Here is a 24200-nt window from a genome sequence, read left to right on the forward strand (position 1 = left end):
TCTATTAACATTATATATACATATTTATATATATATGACAGATATGCGATCATTAAATTAACATGGGACTTATTCCCAGAGCCTAGGGACTCTGAGAATCCTGCAGCACCGGCGGCCTTCACATCGACCTCCCCATGCGAGGCGTGCTGGCGGACAGCTAGGCGGTCGAGTTGGACGAGGGCGCAACGCTGTACAGCGTCTGACCGCCCTTTTTGAAGTTTCCCACGACGCCCTGCCCCTTGCTGCTGACCAGCCACCTGGCAAAGGCCTGGGCCATGTTTGGGTTCGCCGCCCTGGTGCCGATCAGCAAGTGTGCGGGATTCAGCAGGGGGTCGTCGGCGCCGTCGGTGCCGGCTTTGTAGACGACTGTTTGGTTGCGAAGCCTGGCGTCGAGGGACAGGATGGTCCCGCGGTCGGTGATTGTGTATTCCTGCAGCAGGATGGCCGCGGTGAGGGCCTGCATGGGGAAGGCGATGTATTGGTGGTACCAGGTTGAGTAGGCGGTTGCCCATGGGACCTAGACGTCGGTTTACCGCCCCCTTATCAGCAACCGTTGCCGACTTTCACCTTTGTCTTTGGGGGGAAGGGAACACACCTGTCCGATGCTGGCCCACAGGAGACTCTCCTTGATGTTTGTCGCGGACTTGTCGTATCGGCTGAGGAAGCGCACCGGCGGATCCGTCTTGTTGTTCTCGGCCACGTCGAATATCTTGGAGAACATGGTGTGGATGTCGTCGGAGGCGACGAGGTTGGCGGGGTTGGACCTGGGCCCGACGAGGAGGAAGTGGTCCCGGAAGACGTAGTAGCTGGGGGACAGGGCGATGCCTTGGCGGATGGCGATGTCTTCCGCAGACGGCGTGTAGGTGATGCCGACGTCGATGTCGCCCGTGGAGAGGTACTTGATGGAGTAGGTGGTGTCGCTGGTGTACCAGGCTACCTTGAACGGGGGGGAGCCGCTGGCGACGGCGTCTCTGATGAAGGCGTCTGATAAGGCTGAGGGGAGTTAGGCTCGTGCGGTGATATTCCTCATGGTGAAGCTCGAGGGGGATGGCGTACCCTTGATGAGACCGCTCTGTCCGGCGCCCCCGTTTCCAATGCGCAGCTCAACCTTGGAGGCGGCATTGCTGAAGCCTCCGTCGTACACTGCCGCAGGAGTAATCGCCGCGCAGGAGGCTGCGAAGCCGCCGCCGAGGAGGTTCTTCGCGCTGACCATGGTGTTGGCTTGGTGGACTGTCAGGACCGGTTTGGAATACTGCAGATGACGGCTCTCTACTCCGTACTTGATCGTGTACGGGAGGGGGGAAGAGGACAAGACATCTTATAAAAACAACCCAAGTGAGACCCCGTGAGATTCGCTGTAGCTCTCCTTTCCTTCCAACCAACAGCTGAAGCTGAAAGGGACGTACCCTCGGCATCCTTGGACACGAACTCGCTTCCAACAGCGTCGGCGGCCATGAGGAGGCACTCGGCGGTGTTGTGCGGCCAATGAGAGGATTTTGGACCGGCAACTAGCACAGATGCGTTCAATGTTCTGTTGCCGTGTTGTACAATGAAGGCCCAACATCCACTTTCTGGCGATGTTTAAGCCTTGTGACTGCAGCAGGCTACGGAGAACCCCGTAGATTGGCATGTGTAAGTTGACAATCTCCACTGGCCGTGGGTTGGTGATGCACTTGCGACTCCCGATCTGCGCGGGCGTCGGCTTCTTTGGGAGTTTGCGGCCGCCGAATCCCCTCGTTCACTGCCACGGTGGGCTGGGAAAATTACCAGTTGACGTGTCACCCGGCACTTGGGATGCCGTTGTGGGAACACTTGAACAGGGAATACTGCAGATTATCCTGTGTGTGACTCGTTTAGGGCGGACCCAAGGTCGGGATTGAGTCGATTGTCAATCTGGGAGGGCTGAAGTGGATAATGGAGCAGCTCGTGTTGAAAAGCGCCCGTGTTGGACGTCATTCTGCTGTTTGATTTTAGTACTCCGTACCTTCACGATGGTTCCGTTTGTTGCGAGATTATTTTTGGCAATTCGGGAGGCACGAGTAAGTCAGGGTGGAACTCATTTTCAATATTGCGGTGAGAGCGCTGATGCGAGTGGCCTCATCTAGGATTCCGCTCTTGGGGCCTGGAATCCGCGAGGCTTGCTCAAGCTGCCAACGGGAAACGAGTATGGCGTGGTTTCCGCGGCGGTTATGCCAGGGATTACTCGTCTTATTGTTATTACAAGAGGGGGAGCCGCTTGTCCTGAACAATGGCATATAGTATTATAGTTCGTCGTAATTGCTTGATGCTACGCTGCGGTGAGTCAAATTGGAGACATGGCGAGACAGTCGCTTAGCTTCTCGTCACAATGACTTGTCCATGTCCTGTGCCAGCTTCCTTTTGGCGTTATACATGCTCTCCGGCCACCATCTCCCTCCTGGCTCCGCTCGTGCCTGTGCCGAGGACAGTATCCGTCCCAGCTCCCATTCTCCGATGCCGCCAATCCACCATACGCCATCGAGGAGCATGACGAGGACGAGCCAGTGCGCAAAGATGTCCATTGCTAGTCGATGCGCAGAAGTCATCGTCATTGGTGTTGAGTCGTCCCAATTGAGGTGATTCAGATTGCCGGGTACCGGGATGTCGTCAAGCGTCGATTGGACCAGGTGCAGATACTCGAGCGGCACGCGGTTCAAAAATGCCATGACGGTTCTGCGCAGTGGTTTGGATGGCGTAGACGACGTCACGCGTCCCAGGTAACTTGTGAGCCATGGCGACACGCTGCACATTCGACCCAGGTGGACGGCCTCGTCCTCGTGAGGCGTAGGGGTCTCCTTGTCCATGAAGACTGCGCTGAAGACCTGCTCCAGAATCTCATGTGCTGCAAGACACGCCTGCAGGTTGCGCCCAGAATCACGAGGGGCCTGTGTCTGCAATGATAGCACCTTCGCAGCGAGCTGGTCGAGCGCCGGTCCGTATGTTGCCCACACAGCCGGAAGGAGAAAAAGCTTGGTGCCTTCAGAAGGTCCATCCTCGGCGAGATATACATTGTCAAATGACAATCCTGGTGTTAGAAAGGCAGAATTTTCTGCAACTGAGAGATATCGACTGCCAAACACGGCGTTTATATCATTCTGCACGTCCAACAAGCCCGTAAACGCCGTATGCGCTGCCCGAATCAACATCATCCACTGCGACTGCGTGGGCAACAACTCAAGCTCCAGCGTTATACCACGCCTGTTCGCCATTTGTGCCAGAGACACACGAACGCAGTGGCTTGAGGAGCCATACAGAACCATGAGCGCGGCATTAGCCAAGACATGATCATGTTGTTGCACGTCGTGTATAGCGGCCTGGATATGGTGCAGCGACGTCCTGTGGTGCCTGTCCGCCAGGGAAAGCAGTTCTCGCACCTCATCTAGCCTCTCCAACGGCTGAGGTGAATACCTCACAATGTCATGACTCTTACAAGCAGCCGAGAGAGCTAGTAACGATGCCATGAGGGTTTCGTTACCGAGGGCAAGATTGGGAATTCCCACGTGGAGCGCATACAAGTCCCCTTGGTCAAAGGGGATGATGCGACTCGTATGCGTGATGTAGTGGCATAGAAGCTCGAGCTCCTGCGAGCTCAAGATACCGGGCATGCGAGCCTCATCGCTTTCTTCTAACATGTAGGCCAAGGCATACGGGGATAGTGAGTCCGTGGTCGAGTCGGTGGCGAAGACATTGTCCGGCCACAACGAGGAACCGCTGGGACTAAGGTCGGGGGCTTCCAGCACCGGCGACGGCGACGCGACATCTTCTTCTGCGGCGGCTTCTGGTGCGGATTCTCCCACAGAGTCCCTTTTCGCGGCGTCGTGATAGCGGCAGCAGTGGCTGCGCTTGTTGCAGCGGGAGCAAATGGGCCTCGCTTCATCGCACTGCAGGACTTGGTTTAGCAACAATGCCGCGTTTATGTTACCAGTTGTCTATATGCTACCTTTTTTCTTTGCTGCTTGCATCTGACGCACCCGTTCCTTGATTTCTCATGCGATCTGCGCGGGCGGAATTCCGAAGCAGCCTTTTTGGTGATTGTGGTGGTTGGCATGGTGGTCTGAACTTGACTTGTGAGCAGGAGACGAAACACGCGGCAGCGTATAATCCATCCGGAAGCCGTCCATCCTAGATTGCGTTTTCTAGAGGCTCCTTTTAAAAACCATTCACGTAGAGAGCAGTCTACCAAAAGCTGTCATCAGCCGGCTCAGCCACACCGCGGAAGTCGGTTGATGATTTGGAATTGGGAGCCCAGACTGGGAAGGCACGTTGCTGCTAGCTTGCCAAGACTAGCGTCATCCAATCGACGTGAGATGCGACACTGAAAAGGGCATGGTTGCCGCAGCTGTCAGAGATACATGCCTAAAGTACAACATAATCCGTACAAGGCACGGAAGGTGCTTAGTCGTCGAGAAGAACTTGACATCAAAGCTGACCCGCCGCCATTTTAGTCTCCGTCCCAAATGCCACTCTCACTCGACTTGCACTGCCTCCACAGAACCCGTTGACGCCAAACCTACAAATGGAGCAACTTTCCTCCTCCGGGGAGATTGACAACCCGCCCTGTTCCAAATAAGAAAACACGACGACGTGACCTCGTCCCTCACCTACGCATTTGGCACGGGAAGAGTGCCGCGTGGCCGGAGAGTGCGCCACCCGAGACCAGTTCGCATACTGCAGCCGCTCTGCTTTATGGCCTCGACATAATCGCAAAACTCCAGCTAAGGAGGCTTCTTTTGGTCGATGGAAATTGGGCAGTGTATCGTGATGGACCCGTAATTGTAGCCACTGCCCAAGCCAAGCTCAGACAACTCATTCGAGCATTCTGGACCTTGAGGAGCAAGCCGGTCGATAGGCAATGCTGCTCACGTGCCTACAGCGAGAGAAGGTTAATGACAGCCATGGATGCCATGGGGGCGTCTCGACGGAATACGTAGTCTTGTGCATGAACCTATCTTGTCAGAGCCTATAACGATATAGTCTAGTTGACAGCTAGCTGAGAGTTCCAGAGCACCTATGACGACCGACTGGCCTTACGTCAATGTGAGGCATGATAGGTACTGCCCCCCGTATGATGCGTTGAGTTCAGGCCGTGTATAAGCCATCCACCTATCTGCAGCATCAATCGTGCTGCCAACCTGAGGCACTTCGTGTATATGCAAGTGTTACAAGAGGCCGTGGCTGGGAGATGCAAGTCGATGCCTGTGGCGGCTTGGCCGGTGAAGCCCTCGTAGATTTCAAGAGGCGGACTAGGACAGCGGCTGCTCCAAGAATGAGGCTATTGTGCTTAGCGTCGAACGCAGTACTAGATTCTTGCCCCATGTGAAGTAGAAACTGTGATGATTGTAAGAAGCAGATACCTCTTCTGTAGTCAATGAGAATGGGATTTGTATTCTGCTGCATTTCTAATAGTACTCTCGGAGTAGTGTCTCTTCGTTATTCCAAGCGTTTCGTTGATGAAACTGTAGACTTGGTCTTTTTCAAGGAGCAGAATACGACCAAACCATAATGTTAATACATACAGCCAACTAAGCTAACTGGATAGGCGTAGCCGTGGCCCTCAGTCGACAAGTGCCGGCCCGTCTATCTTTTGGCACCAGATAATGTATGCACGCGGCAACTCTAATCGACAATTTAGCTCCGGCGCGGCCTGCTCGAAGATGAATCTTAATGCAGGCGAGTATTTCGATTCTTGTATAAACACACGACACAACCCATCCCATTTGTGATGCCAGATTCATCTTCTGCTTACCATCATCCGCACCCTTTCCAATCTCTTGCAAATTTTGGCAATCCTGCAACAAAATCTCTTCAAAACCTGACTACTCTGAACACAACTTCAGCTCATCACCACTACAATGTCTGCCACCAAGTCTGAATCCAACAGCACCAAGATGGAAGAAGCCCGTCCCGCCAAGGATGTGACCGACCTCGCCATCACGTCTACAACAAACAGCCTCACCAAGCTCAGCAGCGCCGAGCTCTACCTCGCCGGGCTCTCCCAATCCAGGCTTCGCCTCTCCAAGCCCCAGGCCAGCTTCGAAACCACCCGCTTCGTCGTCCCCTCCAACATCGCCCGCAAGGACCCTCTCATCACAGGCACCTTCCTCCGCCTGCCGCCAGAAATCAGCCTCCAAATCATCGAGGAGATGGACGAAGACGTCGACCGCCTCTGCCTCGGCCTCAGCTGTCGCCGCCTCCTGCACCTCGTCCAGGAGCGCAAGATCCGCGTGCCCTGCATGAAGGCCAGCCGCGATGCCCGTTTCCTGCAGCAGGACAACAAGCTCGCCTTCTCCATGATGAAGCGCGTGCACCCCCTCAACACCATCGGCGAGCCGCGACCCGGCACCGCCCTGTGCCAGTCCTGCTTCAAGTGGAAGAGCATGAACCACTTCGCCACAACCACCCTCGGCCAGCGCACCACGACTGTCCTCTCGCACGTCGTTTCCCTGAGGGACAGACAGTACAACACCGTCGGCGTCCTCTTCGAATGCGCCCAGTGCGTGGCGCGCGACTCGACGCCCAGGGAGGAGAGGGACCGGCGCCAGCGCATCCACGGCATCGGGCTCGTCTCAGAGCCCACTGAGTTTTGCTCCAGCGCGGTTTGGACCGGCCGCGTGAATATGCACAATGGGAGTGAGGTGGATCCTTAGGTGAAACCATGTGCTGGCTAGACTTTGGCCTGATCCGGGAGGGGGACTCGGGCAAAACTGTATTTCTATCTTGTACACGATTTGGGTTTTGGATTTTGTATTCTTGGGTTTTGGCGCATCACATGTACTCTTGTACCAGTATACGTACGTATTCTTTGCTTGGGCTGGGGACAATGTTTGATGTACAGGATACCGTACATGTATCAAATATCATCCCTTTAATCGCTAATTTGAAGTACTTGCTGTGAAGCACGTTCCTGAATGAACAGGCACCATTGCTTGGAGGCTGTATGCTTTTGGTTCCCTTGTTGACCTTATGTGTTTAGATGTGCATTTACCAGACCGTTTCGAATAGAATGGAAGAAAATGGAAGCAAAAAGTACAATGGGGAAGATTTACGCACCTATGGCGATATTCCATCTACACTTACATTCGTATTGACAAAAGTTTTGCGCGTATATATGTGTACAGACTCCTGTTGCTATTTTCTGACTGGAGCGTACCTGAATATCGCCCGTTTACACCGACTTCTAATCGTACACACCTCCTTATGTCTCATGAACCAGAATTGGGGATGATTCTTCAGGCCCTGTTTTGATTCAAATGGCCTCCCCTGAGGATGAAGAGCCCATGTTATGGAAGTCACAAGTTTAATTCGAAGAACCGCTTCTCGTGAACTGGGTATCGCCGCTCCTGAAAGCATAGCTCCAGCAAAATAAACCCTGATGTGAGTTGTCGCGACGACAGCGACTTCAACTGCTATGTCTCTGGGAACCGACAGGTTTCCAGCTATCGCAGAGTCTATCGTAGCGCGAGAAGCTGTACATAAAGATGGGTATTATTCCATTTCCATAGTTCATGGTTGGTGGGATACCAAGGGCGAAGAAAAGAAGGTAGCACGCATCGTATCACAGAGAATGTTCCATTGGCATATCTGATGTCAGATCAGCATATGTTGACTGACCTGGTCATGCTCAAGTACCCGGTAAATCCTCCGCAGACGGTCCGAAATTTTCGTTTGGGCCAGATCAAGGCTTGGTTTAATAAGACGTACGTGTGATGGAATAAGAAGACCTACAGATGCTCAAGCGTTTTAGCTAGATTTCACGTATGTCACCAAGTTTTGGTTGCCACTCTAACAAGTTCTTGATAAAGGGGTAGTGTTGCACGGGAATGGCCCAACAACAACGTAGCGGGACAAAAGGGTACTCTCGCCGACAAAGGACCTTGAGGCTACACAGACTGAACACATAATCGGGCAGAAGCCCTAGACGCGGATGTTCCCTTCATGTATATATAGTGGTCACTCTTCTCTCTCTTCCTCTTGGAATACCAAGGACTTTTGACACCCTTCGACATTATCATTGAATTGAGTTACTTCTGCTCCAAGCCTTCGTATCGAACCCTTGTCACAGGTAGTCGGTCATATATTGCCTTTATATAACATGATTAAGGAACGGTAGTGGCCCTTTTCTTGGGGTTGAACAAGGCTTTACATGGGACAGAGAAAATCATTGGGCTAGTCGATTGCTTCCAGTGCCGAGGAGTGTGGTTGGGCACTATTGTAAGGCCAGGGGGCAAAGGGGTAGGTATGTGGCCAACTGAAGTACCAGGAGTAGCCTTTCACATACTGTCTGGTACTTCACATGCTGTTGTACCCTGATGAATGGCTAGGTAGAGATATATATATGCCTTCACAGACAGCAGATTGCTTATTGTTCGGTTGTCGCGCTATGGGTAGTGCGAAAGCCAGGTTGCATCATCGGATAGTATCAAAACCAAAGGAGCCGATAACAAAACCTCAGTAAATGTTGGGGTGAGGCAAGTGAGGCCCATTACGCCCCGGAGATGCAAATTGCGTCTCACAGCAGTGGTGCGACTTTGACGGCCTGATATTTGTCTTTCAAGCCAGCGAAGGACCCAACGGGGGATTAACCGAAAGCCTGTTCGTTTGACAGACTAGATTTCTCGTGACTCGTTGGGTCGACGGGCTGACTCCTAAGATGCAGCCGGTCGTAGAGCTGTGACGCGCGACTTGCGGCCTAGGATTTTATCTCCTAATATTGGCAGTCTTGCACCCTCGAGCTCAGCGGTATTTGGTGTCGTTTTATTTTTGTCTCCCAACCCTTCGAGCATGGTCTCGTACCGAGGAGTTGTTTCATAATTTGCCATTGAACAAGTGGCAGCATGCTCTGGGACGGGAATCCTGTGTGCAACATTGAGTTCGCCTCACGCTCCGTATTGCACCAGGACTCGACGGCGGGTGTAGCATAGTATTTGTGCAATGGATGGGCAGCCGATGGATTGAAAGGTGCATATAAACAGGGCCATTCAAGGCGTGCAGGGCCGCTCAGGTTGGAGGCGTTTTGTGAAACCAATACTGGACGTAGCAACGAGCCATGTTGTCACGTTGCCGTTTCTGGCTTGCAGTGGCTGGCGGCGCGACCAACGGCTACAGGCTCGGCCGTGTCACCGATGACTCGGCCGAGTGTTGGTTGTGTGCACCATGCGAACATGTCTCGGGGAGTTCCTAAATCGTAAACGTCGTCGGTATTTGCATGGTCCCAGCGTATCGTTGATGGTGGATGCCGAATTTGACACTGCCGAGTTGTAAATTAAGCATCTTGGCAAAGTGCGAATGCTCAAGTACATACGTTACCTGCCTACCCACCTACTTAACTAGGGTACAGTGCGCCGAACTTGGCGCGTAAAGTCGAAGGTCGGAACGTTTTAGCCTGTGCAACAGAAACCAGCTTGACATGATAATAAACATGCCGGCAAGTGGAAAACAGGCGCACACAGGCGGCAATCAAGCGAGGCAAGTGCAAATCATGTCGACATGTCTCGGCGCCCCGCTTGCCGTCCACAGACTGGTCGACGGTTCCACCAACCCACAGAGTGCTAAGAGCTGAGAGTGGTCATGTACCAGGTACGGCGCAGCTACTCTGCGGCCGGGCATTCTGCAGCGGACTCGCTAGTTTAAGTCCAAGTCGGCTGGTATTTCCTGCGGATATTTCCATCGCCACCACAGGATGCCTCGGTTTTGCGAACAGAAGAGTCAAAGGTGCGCGTAGCGGAGCGGAGTGCCCCTCTGGCCTCGACCCCTGATGCATCTTGGATCTTGGGTTCTAGACAATAAGCCGCACCCCCATGCTCAATGTTTCATTCTCTGAGACTCTGCCACGCGAGATTGCGTTTGGCCAGGCACCAGCTGGAAACTCCATCAGCCATTGGCACGGCATGGCATGGCCTTGTATCCTGTCACACCGCATCGACTCCCGTGGTTGACGTCACACCGCAGCGCATGAGACCTCTCGGCGTATTTACCATGTTCCCGGGCCGGCGCCTAAATAAAGTAGCTACTTAAGTAAGTACGACGGTCAACGATTCAACTGATATTCATGCACTACTGCACAAGCATCGACGAGTCAGGTGGAGAGATGGGGAGGGAGTTGGGGCCGTGGCAGCTGGGAAAGGCGGCTGTTCAAACTTCGAGTCCAGTCCCAAGTTTTAAAGCATGTGGGTGGCTTTTGCAAAGACCCTGCCTGCCCATCCTTCAATCACACATGCTGGTGCCGTCTAGCACTTGAACAGCCGGCCTAGTTCGTCTGCCAAGATGCCATCGCCCTTGGAACCTTCGTCGCCTTGAGCATCTCGGCGCTTCCGCTCTCACTCTCGTGTCTTCGAAAACCCACCTTTTGCAACATTGCGCTCTTGCACTTTGGCACCATGGGACACTGACCGCAACGCGTCCCTACAATGGCCTTTGAATCCCTCCTGGGGTCGATTGACCCCGTGCCTCTCTCTGAGCCGCCATCCTCTCATCTTCACTGTGCTCGGCTGTGGGCTTTTGTCCTGTTGGCCCTCGTCGCTCTCTACCTCCGCATGTCGAGGCACGCGCAACAAAATGCCGACTTCACCCTTGCGAACCCGCCCAAGTGGTACGAGTTGAAAATCGTCAAGCAGATCCGTTTTCTGTTCAACGGCATCAGCGAACTAGACAAGGCTAGGGAAAAAGCCAACGGAAACCCATTCCGGCTCCTCACAAACTCGCGTGAAATTATTGTCCTGCCACCGTCCTACGCAGAGATCCTCAACGCCGAAGATAGATTAAGTTTTGCAAAGTATTTCGCCGACGTAAGTTTTCGCTGGATACCGCCAATACACAGTGGCTGATAAGATGCAGGAATTCGATGGCGATGGCAAAACTCCTGGTTTGGAGCCGTATACTCTCATTGCGGACCCTTGCAAAACAGTTCCGAAGTTGGTCACCAAGCGTTTGACAAGGTCATTAAGTAAGACATTCCCAACACTCATTCTCAGGGATATGCCGACTAACATTGTTACCTGCCAAAGACACGATCCCCATCAAGATGTCATCTGAAGCTAGCTTCGCCATTGAATATAATTTCGGTGGTGGTGTCAGTACGTGTATTACAATGCTGTCTTACAAATCCGGAGCCCCCAAACTAATAATCCGCAGACTGGCAAGAAGTTGCTATACATCAGCATCTTCTCGACGTAGTTGCACGCATGATCTCTCGTCTTTTTTGGGATGGCGACGAAGTATGCCGGGATGAACGGTGGCTTCAAATTATGAAAGAATGGTCAGTCAACAGCGTCATCGCCGCCTTCATGATCAATATGGCGCCTAGTTTTGCTCGACCACTCATCCGCCGATTCTCCCCTACTGTCCGGCGAGCTCGCGACGACTACCAAGCTGCGCGTCAGTTTATCGAGCCGCTTATTAATGTGCGCCGCCAGGCCCGCGAAAAGGCCCGCGAGTCTGGCGAGAGGGCTCTCGCGTTCGACGACATTGTGGACTGGATTGACTCCGAGAATGAAGAATTGACGTGTGATCCTGTTGCTCTGCAAATGGTACTCAATGTTGCCGCTGTTCATACCACGGCGGCGCTGGTCACCAATACTATTTCGTTCCTGGCCAGCGACCCGTCCACTTTGGAGCCCCTTCGGCAAGAATTGGTGGCTGAGCTTCGAAGCAACGGGTGTCAGGCCGCCGCCTTAAACAACCTCAAATTACTGGACAGTGCCATCAAAGAATCACTTCGCTTGAAGCCCCCAGGTGTTTGTATGTTAGCCGGTATACTTATCATTCTATTGCTAATAACTAACCCACCAACTAGTTGGCATGCATCGCGCCGCCTTGCAGGATATGCAACTACCCAACGGGATGCGCATCCATAAAGGCGATCGTGTCTTTGTAGATATTCCTCATATGCGCGACCCCAATATCTACGAATCTCCAAACACCTACGACATGTACCGTTTCTATCGCATGCGCGGCCAGCCTGATCAAGCCCTAAAGGCACCTCTGGTTCACACAAGCCCAGAGCACTTAGCCTTTGGACACGGAGCCCAGGCGTGCCCAGGGAGATTCTTCGCTGCCATTCTTAGCAAAGTTGTGCTGTCTCATCTTTTGCTCAAGTACGACTGGAAACTCGCTCCAGACAGCGATTTGACGTCTCTGGCGATTGGGTTGACAAAGCGGATCAACCCAAAGTTGAAGTTGCTGTTCAGACGGCGCAACGAAGAGTTTGAGTTGAGCTGAGCTTTTACTTTTAGCATTTCGTCACCATACGTATTTGTGTACACTGCGACAACCACCTTTCGCATAACGACTCTTGAAAAATGACCCAAGTTTTATGACCTAAACATCATGAATTTTATTGCCTCTTCTTTAGACTTATAGATGGCTTGTGTCTGGGATTGGGTTCTGGTATTGCATATGATGGGAGATGCATTAGAACATAGAATCAGGTTAAATTTTGTCCACTTTCAGCATCATACATTACCAATACAAAGTGGTGTATTGTTCCATTACTGTTGAGAATGGTGGTCATGCTCATTATCTGTTTATCGGCTTGAAATAGTGTGCCAAACGCAGCAAATGACAGACTACTCACCAAGGCGCAATATACTTGCCGAGGCCTATTCTTTTGATTGACGCGATCGAAGAATGTAACAGGTCACTGGTCCATATTTGCACTATTGACTATCCAACCCAAGTTTGTGACACTGTTCCACAAACTCATCAAATAGCTTATTCAAGCCAAGGAGATTCAAAGGATCCCTGTCATTCTCATCGTTCATGAAGCACAGCATGTTGTGTATGTCAAAGGTGATGGCGAGCAAATATCCATACTCGGACTCGAGGAATACCTGCTCCCCCGTATCGCACTCGCCAGTCAATGCGTTCCACTGCCGGGCATACTCGTCGCAAAAATGCCTCTTCTCGCGCAGCGTGTATTTCCGGCAATCGGCAATCTTGCTCTCCTCGTCGAACCACCTGAACATCTTTTGCATAAAGTGCCCGCCGACATCCAGCGCGCGGTAATTCCGCATCGCGAATTCAAAGTCCACGAGGGCTACCTTGCTTTCGCCCGGCCTCGCGTGAAGCCGGACCAGGACATTCATGAACTGCACGTCGTGGATGCACCACCCTGCCTTGGCGCCGAGGGACGTGAGCTTGTCGACGGCGTGTCGCAGGCGCGGCCCAAAGTCGTAGTCGACAAGTTTGTCTATTTGCACGCCTGCTTGCCGGCCGAGGAGCTTCAGCTTCTCCGCGTGCTGGTACCGCTTGAGCCCGTCCGTCAGGGCTTCATAGTATAAACTCACGGGCGTCTTCTGCAGCGGCGCCTTGGTGGTGTGAAACGTTGCCAGGGCGTTGGCAACGTCTGCTCGGATGGCGGCGTCTTCGACATCCTCTGGCTGCAGGGTGCGTGCCTCTAGGAACTCGTCGATTCTGCCTGTGGTTCCGTCCGCCAGTTTGAAGAAGCCGTATACTTTTGCCCCGAGACCGGATTTCGCAAATTCGTGGCAGAGAAGCGCCTCGTCTTGCTTGCTCGGTGCTAGATGCTTGAAAATTTCAATGTCTGCCACTGCCTCCTTGTGGAATTTGATGAAGACCTTCAAGGGCTCGGTGGGCGTGTCTGAATTTGGCTGCGGCCGCTCTACTGAACAGTGGGCGTTGGCGAATGACGCGTTGTATGACATGGTGAGAGTCTCCGGGCTCACCGAGGGCAATTCCTCTGTGAGAAAGGTGCTGATGATATCCCTGACCATCTGTTTCGTTGGCACTCCGTCTTCAGGGAGTTTTATCGGCACTGGTGTTGGCGGCGGCATCTTGGTGACTTATGCGGATAATTGATCAGCGAGGGCAATTGCGAGATGCAAGGTGCGCCAAAGATGTATTTTTTTTTTGGGCAAGAGATGACGGAAGTTATTCTACTGCGTATTTATATGTTTCCCGTACAGCAGTGGACAAAGGACGCAAGCAGACGTCTGGAGCTAGAAGCTGCAAGCTCAAGGTGTGAGTCAACCGGCCGGCATGCTGCATTAAAGCCTTCATCTGTCAAGGATGCACCGACTCGGGCTGTGTCCATTTCTGGAATGCGACTAACCTGCCCCTCCTTTGGGAATCTCAGCCAAGCAGTCCAACCAAATGCAACTCTCTCCTGGCACGCAGACTGCGGCCATGGTATGACGGCCGGGACATGTAAAATGAACCCAAGATCCGAAAGGCTTCACGTCGGTATCATCGGCGGGGGAATCGCTGGCCTTGCGCTTGGTATCGGCCTCAACTATCGACATGTATCCTTCACCATATACGAGGCTGCACCGGGGTTGAACGCCATCGGCGCTGGCATAAGTCTCGGTCCCAACACGACGCGGGCCATGGCGCTCATTGATCCAGCGCTGCGGGAGGGCTATGAAAAAATAGCGATAAAGAACCGGTCTCCCGAGAAACGGCACAATTTTGCAGATTTCCTACTTGCTGAGCCTGGACTCGGTGCCGCGAGGGGATTCCATGGTGCCGCAGTCGGGTCAAAGGATTTTGTTAGGAGCGGCGCCCATCGAAAAGACCTACTAGAAATGATGAAGAGCTTGCTTCCAGGAAACGACTGTATCCGATTCGGATTCAAGGCCATCAGTGTTTGCCAGGTCGGGAAGAGAGTTCAGGTGAGCTTTGAAGACGGCCAGGCCGCCGAATTCGACGCAGTTGTTGGCTGTGACGGCGGAAAAGGCATCACTCGACAGGCAGTCCTGGGACATCAGTTTCCAGACCAGGTCCAGCTGACATACAGCGGTCGCTATGTCTATCGAGGCTTAGTACCTCCCGGCAAGGCACAAGAAATTTTGGGAAAGTACGCAGACGACAGCAAGATCTTCATAGGGCAAGGCAGATACTTCGCAGCATATCCCCTATCGGGGGGTGGCTTCAACTTTCTGGGAGGGAGACAGAAGGATGAGCCTTGGACGCATTCACATTCAACCCAGGAGGTGAGCAGAGATGACATGCGCAACGACTTTGATGGCTGCGACCCACGACTGCTCGAGTTACTAGAGGTGAGAATGGCTTTGCTCTCGAGCCATGCCGGGCTCCTCGCTAACTGTTTCCTTGAAAGTGGGCTAAACCGTTGAGATGGGGACTCTTCCACCATCTTTCCACTCCGACTTACACCCATGGACGTATTGTGCTGCTCGGAGACGTGGCTCACGCCTCAACTCCTCATCAGGGCGCGGGAGCTGGGCAGTGTTTCGAGGATGCTCTCATTCTATCTCACCTGTTGGGCCAAATTACGGACGACCAAGAGATACCTGCCGCCATGGAGGTGTACGACTCCATATGTCGCCCCCGCGCCCAAGAAATCGTCCGGACAAGCAATGACACGGGGCTCTTGTATACCATGACGCATCCGCAATGCGCAGATGATGTAGCCAAGATTGTGGCCAGCGCGAAGGGCAGGTTCCAATGGATTTGGACCCACGATCTGCAAGCCGACTTGGCAAAGGCGACAGAAGATCTTGACAGGTTGCGAAAGCAAGCTTAGCAAATAGACCAACTTTAATGGTATACAAAGTACGCCCGAGTAGCCTTACAAAATGACATGTCAGTATTATTAGCACCGCTACCCAAAGATGAGGCGGAGGAGGCGTTGTTGGTCAAAGTTGGCACCACACAGGACAACAACGTTCGTCTGGCCAGCAACCTTGTCCGCGACCTTGTTGTAGCCGGCGAGCGCAAGAGCCGCGGACCCTTCCACAATCATGTTCTCCTCCAACGCAATCGCCTTCAAAGCAGCCACGATGTCTTCCTCATTGCACTCGACGACCTCATCCACAACAGACAAGGCCAGTGGAAGCGTGATGGAATCCTCATCCATGCCGCCGGCCACAGCCTCGGCCAATGTATCCAGATGCTCCGTTTCCACCACCTTTCCCGCCTTCATCGACTCGGCAAGGGCCATGGAGTTGACTGCCGAAACACCGTATATCTTGGTCCTGGGCTGAAACGCCCTGCAAACGGACCCGATGCCACTGATGAGTCCGCCGCCGCCCATGGCGATGAAGATGTTGTCCACCTCCGGACACTGCTCCAGGATCTCAAGCCCAATGCTCCCCTGGCCGGCGACAATGTCGGGGTCGTTGTAGGGCGAGATGTAGGTGTATTCCCCCGAGGCCGCGAGCTTCTGCGCGTGTTGCTCGGCGAGACCCGTCTCGGCGCCGTGGAGAATCACCCGCGCGCCGTACGACTCGATCTTGCGCAGCTTCGCGGGGACCACGGCGTCCGGAAGCACGACGGTGAGGTCCTTGGAGAGCGCGCGCGCCGCGCACGCAGCCCCGATGCCGTGGTTGCCCGAGGATGCGGTGATGAGCCGCTGGCTGCGGCCGGGCGGCTGGGCCGACATTTTGGACATGGCGCCCCTGAGCTTGAAGGAGCCGGTGAGTTGGAAGTTTTCCGCCTTGAAGAAGAGCTTGGTGGCGCTGCTGTCGCTGTTCTTGCGGGATGGGATCACGGGCGTCTGGTAGATGTGGCTGCGGATGCGGTTCCTTGCCTGGACCGCCTGGGCAGCTGTTTCTGCAAAGGTAGGCTGCATGGCGGCGCTTGGATGGCGTGTCGATGTGCGAGGTTCTGGTGGTGGGTGGGTGTTTTGTGTAGGATGCCTTTTTTTGAACTGTTGACACTTGAGTTGGATAGGAGGTTGCGGCTGTAGTAGCGAATCCGATAAAAAAAGCGCTCTAGGCAGGAGAGGTTATAAAGTTGATTAAGTTTTTAGTTTTAAGTTTTTATAATTTAATTATAATTTTTATAATAATTTAATATATATATTATTTGTACTTCAATAACTTATTAAATTTTTTATAACAAAAATAAATAAATTAAAAATTCATTAAAAATATTTTAATATATTTAATTAATATAAATTACTTTTATAAGTAATAACTTATAAATTATAACTTAAAAGGGATTTTAATTAGATTATTTTATAAGTAATTAAAGTTACTTGTATTTTCCTTTAATTATACGCTAGTACGTTTAGCGCGTCACGATACGTGAACCGACAGTCTATTTTTTTGGTGTCTTACTATTCTTGGCCTGGTACAGCCTAATACTATATTTTCAGATTTTACGCTTGCACGATACTTGTATTATACTTGTAATCTTATTTGACTACAAAGCGAAATAACTCCCACCTTAATATTCCTGGTATTATAATCTAGGTCTGAACTCGTAATATTAGGCGCAAGAATTACAGTTTTTAGAATGTTGTAATATATCTGGTGTATTTATGGCATGTGGCGTAGTCTATTACGGTTCTTTGGTTTAGTGCACTTGACAGTTTGCTAGCACTTGAGGTAAACTGACAAGACCTTTAGCGAAAACCCTAAAAAGTCTACATGTAATACATGTAATATTTATAAATACTCTCCACGCCAAAAACTTGTAAATACCTGCACGGTCTTATTTCTGTAGAATCACACTCCAACGCTATCTGACCGCCTTAATACACGCAGCTTTACTACTCTTCCTCGCGACTTGATAAATTATTATTGAGCCAATATGGCTGTAATAAGTATATTGTCTCTTATGCTTTTATCTATACGCGATCTTTTTTATTCTACTCTCACTTTTATAACCTGGATATTTCATTCCATCGCATCCTTTTTCGAGTCAGTATTCTCTCTTCTTGGGTTTCCCTCCTAGTCCACACCGAACCTCGGGTCCCCCAAGGCCTTGCGGAATCCAAGGACCCTTGATACCCCAAAGTCGATTATTATAATTTGAATTGAAAACGACATGTCAAGCCCAGTCACCCTGGCCGTGTCACACTTTTCTTCTTCTCCATCATTCCCCACAATGGACCACGCGAGCACATGACGTGATCATCATGATTGTCTTTCTGGCTAACACAATGTGGTACCAATTATAGATCTTGCTACCTCTTGCAGTTTTACTTGTTTTTTTCTTTCATGGGCTTGGTGGGATGCATCGCCAACCACCTCTTAGCAAGCGTCTCCCGCCCTCCTGGCGAAAGGTGGCAATTCTTTTGCGACAACTTCCTTCGGGGATTTGTCGTGGCATACCTGGAGGTATTCGGGAGGATGACGTTCGGGATCTTGCAGCGTGTGGGGGAAATGCTGGAGAGTGCCGTGGACCAAACCAGCACGCCTAGGGACCTCGAGGAGGCCTAGGCTGCGAGTACCGTCTCTGTCAAGGCACCGTCATACACGTGCGTCGTCTCCCCAGGAAAGAGGTGCATCGGGATTCGGCCTGGATATCGACGTTTCATGCTTCAACTTGCGCACACGCAACGCACGGGGCCGGAGCCGGAGCCGAACATCAGACGCCGTTCCCGCCCCGGCCCCCCAAGCCGCACCCCGCAGACACCGTGTTCTTCAACTTATATCTAATTTCTCACGGCACCACACCTCCCATCCTGACACCGACCGCCACTTACATGTTCACCAAGAGGCATTTTGCAACATGACAGGTATACGGCACATTCCGCTCAAGTACATGGTTGGCATCAGCCTCGTTGGCTGTGCCGTACCGAAATTACTGCACTTATACGAGCGCAATGGCCAGGCTCTCCAAGTCTTCTTTGCCCTTTACTTTGGACAAATTTCCCTGTTCCTGTTTTATGCCGTCCTGATCTACCCGTTCTTCCTGTCGCCCATTCGCAATCTGCCGAGAGTAAAAGGCGGATTGCCTCTAGTTGGCCATGGTATCGAGCTTAGAAAGTACGGCCCAGGCTATTTGGCAAAGAAATGGTAAGAGGACTCGTTCTTTCCAAGTCGACACATGCGATGCTGAAAGAAAAGTATGCAGGATCGCAGAGAATCCCAACAACGGCATGCTCCGCGTCTTGTGGCATGGCAATCAGGAAATGGTCATTGTGAATTCACCACAGGCCCTATCCGAGATTCTCGTCACAAAGTGCTACAGCTTTGAGAAGCCCAAATTTGCTCGCAGATTTCTCGCCTTCATCATTGGCTGGGGGCTGCTGACTGTCGAAGGAGACGAGCACAAAAAGCAGCGCCGGGACATGCTGCCGGCCTTTTCGTTCCGCCACATCAAGGACCTGTATCCTCTCTTCTGGTTAAAATCCAAGGAGGCAGTGAAGGCAATGACAACCGAATGCGATGAAAAGGGCCTCGCCGAGATGGAGATTTCCTCATGGACTGCCCGCTGCGCATTGGACATCATCGGCCTCGCAGGCGTGGGAGTCGACTTTGGCTCAATCAAGGATCCAAACAGCCCACTGGCCAAGAGCTACGAGTTCCTGCAGCCATCTCCTGCGGACATGCCTCTCATCGGACTCACCGCGTTCCTTCCCGACCTGATCATGCATAACCTTCCCTTGGGCCGAGTCAGGAACGCTAACAAAGCCTCGAAACACATCCGCGCCGTGTCTCGCGACTTGATCCGCAAGAAGAGAGGCTTGCTGGCCAACAAGGAAGATGCCGGGCTCGACATTCTCACCGTCGCACTCAGGAGCCAGCTCTTCTCCGAGGACACGTTGGTCGACCAAATGATGACGTTTCTCTCTGCGGGACACGAGACGACCGCATCGTCGCTGATCTGGGCGACGTACTTTATGGCAAAGTACCCAGACATGCAGGAGCGTCTCAGAAAAGAGATACGCGAGCACCTGCCCTCTGCTGATAGTGATACCGACATCACAAGCGCTGATATCGATAACTTACCATACCTGAATGCTGTGTGCAGCGAAGTCCTGCGAATCCATAGCCCCGTGGCGCAGACTGTCCGCGTATCAACCGGTGATACCACTGTTCAGGACCAGTTCATTCCCCGAGACACCCTGCTGGTGCTGGTTCCGTGGGCGACTAATACTGATCCCACACTCTGGGGGCCCGATGCGTACGAGTTTAAGCCTGAACGCTGGCTGAGCCCAGAGCAGGGCGGAACGAGCGCTACCAATGCTGCGAGCGGCGGAGCGACCAGCAACTATGCCTTTATGACGTTTCTTCATGGACCACATAGTTGTATCGGTGGTAGCTTTGCGAAATCCGAGCTTGCCTGTCTGGTGGCCGCCTGGATTGGAAGGTTTTCGTTTGAATTGAAGGACAAGTCTCTGTTGGACGAGAGAAATATCAAGATTGATCCTAGTGTGGTGGCAAAGCCCAAAGGCGGAATGCACATGCTGGTACGAGTTGTTGAGGGCTGGTGAGAAGAAAAGACCTTGTATGCGAAACATGGACGGGACAGGCCCCAGAGACTGCATTTATTGGAAATAACAACGAATTCTGCTTTGTACTGTCTTTTGAAATATAACTTTACAAAATATTTGTGTAAACGAACTTGAGGTGAGGCAACCCAAGCGGTAGTGTCAAGTTATCCTGTCCCGAAAATCAGGAATTGCCGGACTTGGACTGCCTTGGAACAGCGTAGCAATGCCGTTATGGGAGAGTTTGCTCTGCCTAGTGGAGCCCGATTTAAGCCCAGATTCATCTCGAAACTGCTATATCATTGCAGCTTTGTTAGCTCGGGTGTTGGAAACACCAGCGTCAAGTTGACTGTTCCACAGACCGGTCTGCGTGGCCGCACTTTGACCAGCCTAGACCGATCAACATACAGTGAGTTATCAGATAGAACGTGTACTGCAAAGAGCTCTAACAAAGGCGGCAAAATTCTGACGCCTAAGACTCCTTGTTGGAGACTTTGCTGATACTTTGTCCACGCCCCTTCTTGCAGGAACTGTGACGAACATACTTGCAGTATTGGGGACGTCAGCGGCAGCATGATATATCCTTCATCGCCAGCAGAAGCCAGATGCGGGGAAGGAATGCGGGAGGAATAAATAGACATGTCCTCTCAATCTGCGACGAACTCGACTTACATGATGGCCACTATCAGGGCCCTGCGACCTCGTGGACGAATGAGCGTTATGGGGGGCATTGCGGGAATTTTGAGCTCCCTTATATGCTCATCTTGTTTCAAGGCATTACTATCAAGGACAGTTTCATGTACACCAGGAAGCAGGCCGATGAGCTCATTCGCTTAATCGAGACGGGGATGCTGCCTATCGGCAAGCGTAGTGGGATAGAAGTGACGGGTAAATACGGTCTGCGTCAATGGGAAGAAGCCTTGGATTATGCATTCCAGGAGCCTGGGCCTAAGCGAGTAACTTGCTTCGTACCTGGTGATGGTGAGTAAACGACACTGTGGACAGGGGGGTATTAGTGCCGCATGCAGCCTCCCACTCCAAGCTCAATATATCGCAGTCTGGCATTGTGGTCTTGTTAATCTTGGAAAGCACGGTATCAGCAGGTTGAAAGATAATGGCTGCGGCGAAGCCGGCAATGAGGCCGGATCCCAGGTTAACAACGGTCTGTGTACCATCCGACAGCTTCGACTTATCCCCCAGGCTGGCGAAGACGGTCTCTGCGACCTTTTCGTACGCGAAAAAGTTGGTCACTGTATAAGGGATTCTGAAATTTCATCTACTTAGCTCTATGTTCCTGCAATCTAGGCGCATAGTGGAGGGAAACACTGCTTCAGGAGAACCTTGGGGCTCCTGCTCGGCGGCGACCTGCGCCAGGGTAGCGGTAGAAGTAGCCATTACGACGGCGATGAATGGCTCCCGACGAAAAGAAACGGAGTTGGTGGTGTTTTTCGGAAAGATGGTGGGAAGAGTCGTCCAACACAACGGGAGTGAGGTAATTTTGCTGCTACTGCTGACCTGACCTAGCTTTCCTAGTTTGGGGCGAAATGGCAAATAGTAAGCAAGCGTCCGCGATATTATTCCTCCGCTGTCCCGGATCTCTGCTCCTTCCCATGCTTCAATCGTGCAACTGCATTGCCTTTCGAATAGTTTTGACTTATTTGAGTGACTTGTTCTGTGGTCACAGCCATCTGATGTGAAATTCTCAGTTGACGAGTCGAGGGCTGAGAGAGAAGGCGAAGACATTGATGGTCGGTGAATCCGATTTCCAGCTCGAGTTCTGATTCCAAAAACTTCCTCTTGACCTACGACATGAAGCATACGAAGGAGTATCCGCGATGTGTCTGGCAAAGAGCCAAAGCCGCCCGCCCCGTGTTCGTGGAATCATGGCGCACGGCTGTGGCACCGTATGCGGCTGCCGCTGGTCGCTGTATAATTGGAGCATATGGCATCGAATGGTCAGTAAATCCTACGTTGTATAACTAGGGCGAGTGGTGGCGGGCCACTCACGAGCAATACGTACAGTGGGTGTACAACACCAAGATTAACCAGGACGACAGTGTTACATGATCTCCGGCCCAACAGGGGTGTTCCAGATCTTCCGACAGTCCCCGCATGCCAATAAACTTTCCGGGCCTTGACAGGTGTGCCAAATTTGGCCACTTGCAGTCTACAATCGTCCCATTGGGAACACGACCAAGCTCAACGAGCTCGAACAAGCCATGATGCATCTCGATCCCTGCGGCCAGTATTCAGACCAGCACTGCTTCTTTATAGAAAGGGCAGCACCTTGTTTACCAAACGTCGTATAATTGCTGATTTTGACACGCCACTTCTTGCCCATAATTGGCTCGCCAAGAAGGGCTGAAAAAGTATAGAGCGTGGGTCGACATGCTTGGGAGTCAAATCCTCGCGTGGCTTCAGAATTGAGCACCACGCTGACGGTGGTGTTGCAAATACCAGCGACGATGCATATGTCATCCGGCTCAAAGGTTCAAACTTCAAGGTACGTGGGTTGGCCGTCCTGACTCCTCGGTGGCGACGCCAGACCGCAGGTGCCTGACAGTGTTGGCTGACTTTGGCAAAATTTTCTATAGAGAACGGGCCAAAAATAAAATGGTTGCAAAACATTCCCAATGCGCGCCATGTTAGTCGTCATATCGTTCGATTACGATGCCTCGCTCCGTCCACGTGGGCGCTCTGCACGCCAGCCAAGGCGCGCCTCAAGACGACATCTGGACTTGTTCTCCGCTCACCGGCCCCCGGGCCCTACTCGATTCGTACTGGAGCTGACAGGAGGGTGCTCAAGTCAGGAGCAGCTCGCGAAGATTCATCGTCGCGTCACACCACCCGGCGTGGCTACGCAGCGCTGCATCACACCACCGTCGTCTCCACTCCGGAGCAAGCCGCAAACCACCCCGTGTGTCAACGGGCTCCGGCCGGAATCCTCAGAGTTGCATTCAGATATAAGTATTTCGACGAATACAGGTTTCAGAATGCATTTTGTCTCTGCATACAGTAACTTTAGACCAAGAGACTACTCAAAGATTACTCTTTCTTGACAGCGTAATCCGCATCTGGAAACACCACCTTTTATTTTAATACACCATTCTATGCCATTCAAGCCTCAATATGTCTGCGCCAGTTAGAGCCGTCGCCACCGCCCGTTTCCGCAAGCCGTTGCTGGGACTCATGTTTGGCACTTCAGGTTGGTCTCTGCGTCTTGCCGCATCGCTTTCTCGATAATGGGCTATTTACTAACATAAATCGTGTGTCAGCCCTTGGTGTCGCCACCTATGTTCGGTCACAGCTCGTCACCAACTCCAACACAATGGACCGCTTCTTCGCGACATATAATACACCGGAGAGTGAAGCTTCCAGGCAGAAAACCTTCCAGGGCCACCCTGACCCAAGGACAAACATATTAAATTTCCTGAGTTGGAAATGAAGCTGGTGTCATCGTATATACCATGTCTTTGGCGTTTATCATAAAACAGCACGCGTTAAGAGCAAGGAGTGCTGGAAGATAATTACTGGGAGTTGGGTTTTTTTATATACCTCTGAATATACTTTTTGCTTTGTTGGAGTTTCCCGTTGACCCCTTGTAGGGGATATTAGACCGTTCCAGGGAAAATGTACTGCGTAACAGTGCGATCGCAGTGGTAGTAGCCAGTGCGCGCTGTATAGCGGGAGGCATCAAGTATTATTGCCCACTTCCACGTTATTCTACGCCACCGAGTGGGTAAATACTTACTGCCTATGGCTGGACGTATTGGGTGCTTTTGACGTAGTTTTAAAGGTTAATCTGGACTGAGAAAAGTAACTTTGACCAGATTGCGTGTAAAGAGGCTTTAAGATAGGAAATGACATAGGAAATGAGAACTGAAGTATGATTCTCTGACAATGAGCCCCTCGGCGATTCCTCGACGCCCTCGGACCATGCTAATGGACAAGAGTAAGTACACATGCAGTGCAGGGTTGACCTAGAGGCGTGTAAACTCTGGGGCAGAGTCTGGAACTTGGTTAAAGTTCTGGACCCGGACGC

The 24200-nt window shown here is 52.0% G+C and overlaps 10 protein-coding genes across 10 annotated transcripts; 5 read left to right on the plus strand and 5 right to left on the minus strand.

Annotated features, from left to right (window-relative positions):
• Positions 1 to 157: 157 nt before the first annotated feature.
• Positions 158 to 1455, minus strand: G6M90_00g003280 (uncharacterized protein; the record flags this gene model as incomplete). Its single annotated transcript, XM_066129547.1, has 4 exons — positions 158 to 517; positions 596 to 993; positions 1057 to 1221; positions 1407 to 1455. 4 exons carry the CDS (start codon positions 1453 to 1455, stop codon positions 158 to 160), a joined length of 972 nt encoding a protein of 323 aa, XP_065985767.1.
• An 887-nt stretch (positions 1456 to 2342) lies between these two features.
• Positions 2343 to 4066, minus strand: G6M90_00g003290 (uncharacterized protein; the record flags this gene model as incomplete). Its single annotated transcript, XM_066129548.1, has 2 exons — positions 2343 to 3899; positions 3959 to 4066. 2 exons carry the CDS (start codon positions 4064 to 4066, stop codon positions 2343 to 2345), a joined length of 1665 nt encoding a protein of 554 aa, XP_065986048.1.
• A 1804-nt stretch (positions 4067 to 5870) lies between these two features.
• G6M90_00g003300 (uncharacterized protein) lies at positions 5871 to 6665 on the plus strand (the record flags this gene model as incomplete). Its single annotated transcript, XM_014686502.1, has 1 exon — positions 5871 to 6665. The coding sequence occupies one exon, from the start codon at positions 5871 to 5873 to the stop codon at positions 6663 to 6665; it is 795 nt and encodes a 264-aa protein (XP_014541988.1).
• A 3759-nt stretch (positions 6666 to 10424) lies between these two features.
• Positions 10425 to 12234, plus strand: eqxH (Cytochrome P450 monooxygenase eqxH; the record flags this gene model as incomplete). The annotated part of the gene is made up of 5 exons (XM_014686503.1): positions 10425 to 10802; positions 10852 to 10960; positions 11022 to 11090; positions 11149 to 11754; positions 11810 to 12234. 5 exons carry the CDS (start codon positions 10425 to 10427, stop codon positions 12232 to 12234), a joined length of 1587 nt encoding a protein of 528 aa, XP_014541989.1.
• A 437-nt stretch (positions 12235 to 12671) lies between these two features.
• Positions 12672 to 13808, minus strand: CHKA (Choline kinase alpha; the record flags this gene model as incomplete). Its single annotated transcript, XM_014686504.1, has 1 exon — positions 12672 to 13808. The coding sequence occupies one exon, from the start codon at positions 13806 to 13808 to the stop codon at positions 12672 to 12674; it is 1137 nt and encodes a 378-aa protein (XP_014541990.1).
• Positions 13809 to 14186: 378 nt separating this feature from the next.
• Positions 14187 to 15517, plus strand: atA_0 (6-methylsalicylic acid decarboxylase atA; the record flags this gene model as incomplete). Its single annotated transcript, XM_014686505.1, has 2 exons — positions 14187 to 15032; positions 15092 to 15517. 2 exons carry the CDS (start codon positions 14187 to 14189, stop codon positions 15515 to 15517), a joined length of 1272 nt encoding a protein of 423 aa, XP_014541991.1.
• A 78-nt stretch (positions 15518 to 15595) lies between these two features.
• On the minus strand, positions 15596 to 16564 carry SRY1 (L-threo-3-hydroxyaspartate ammonia-lyase; the record flags this gene model as incomplete). Its single annotated transcript, XM_014686506.1, has 1 exon — positions 15596 to 16564. One exon carries the CDS (start codon positions 16562 to 16564, stop codon positions 15596 to 15598), a length of 969 nt encoding a protein of 322 aa, XP_014541992.1.
• A 1889-nt stretch (positions 16565 to 18453) lies between these two features.
• Positions 18454 to 20161, plus strand: FUM15_1 (Cytochrome P450 monooxygenase FUM15; the record flags this gene model as incomplete). The annotated part of the gene is made up of 2 exons (XM_014686507.1): positions 18454 to 18740; positions 18799 to 20161. The coding sequence occupies 2 exons, from the start codon at positions 18454 to 18456 to the stop codon at positions 20159 to 20161; spliced, it is 1650 nt and encodes a 549-aa protein (XP_014541993.1).
• Positions 20162 to 21106: 945 nt separating this feature from the next.
• On the minus strand, positions 21107 to 21553 carry G6M90_00g003360 (uncharacterized protein; the record flags this gene model as incomplete). The annotated part of the gene is made up of 2 exons (XM_066129549.1): positions 21107 to 21408; positions 21499 to 21553. The coding sequence occupies 2 exons, from the start codon at positions 21551 to 21553 to the stop codon at positions 21107 to 21109; spliced, it is 357 nt and encodes a 118-aa protein (XP_065985616.1).
• A 1734-nt stretch (positions 21554 to 23287) lies between these two features.
• G6M90_00g003370 (uncharacterized protein) lies at positions 23288 to 23603 on the plus strand (the record flags this gene model as incomplete). Its single annotated transcript, XM_066129550.1, has 2 exons — positions 23288 to 23363; positions 23434 to 23603. The coding sequence occupies 2 exons, from the start codon at positions 23288 to 23290 to the stop codon at positions 23601 to 23603; spliced, it is 246 nt and encodes an 81-aa protein (XP_065985908.1).
• Between the last annotated feature and the right edge of the window lie 597 nt (positions 23604 to 24200).

The sequence above is a fragment of the Metarhizium brunneum genome, chromosome 1 (assembly GCF_013426205.1).
Source record: "Metarhizium brunneum chromosome 1, complete sequence".
Classification (NCBI taxonomy): domain Eukaryota; kingdom Fungi; phylum Ascomycota; class Sordariomycetes; order Hypocreales; family Clavicipitaceae; genus Metarhizium; species Metarhizium brunneum.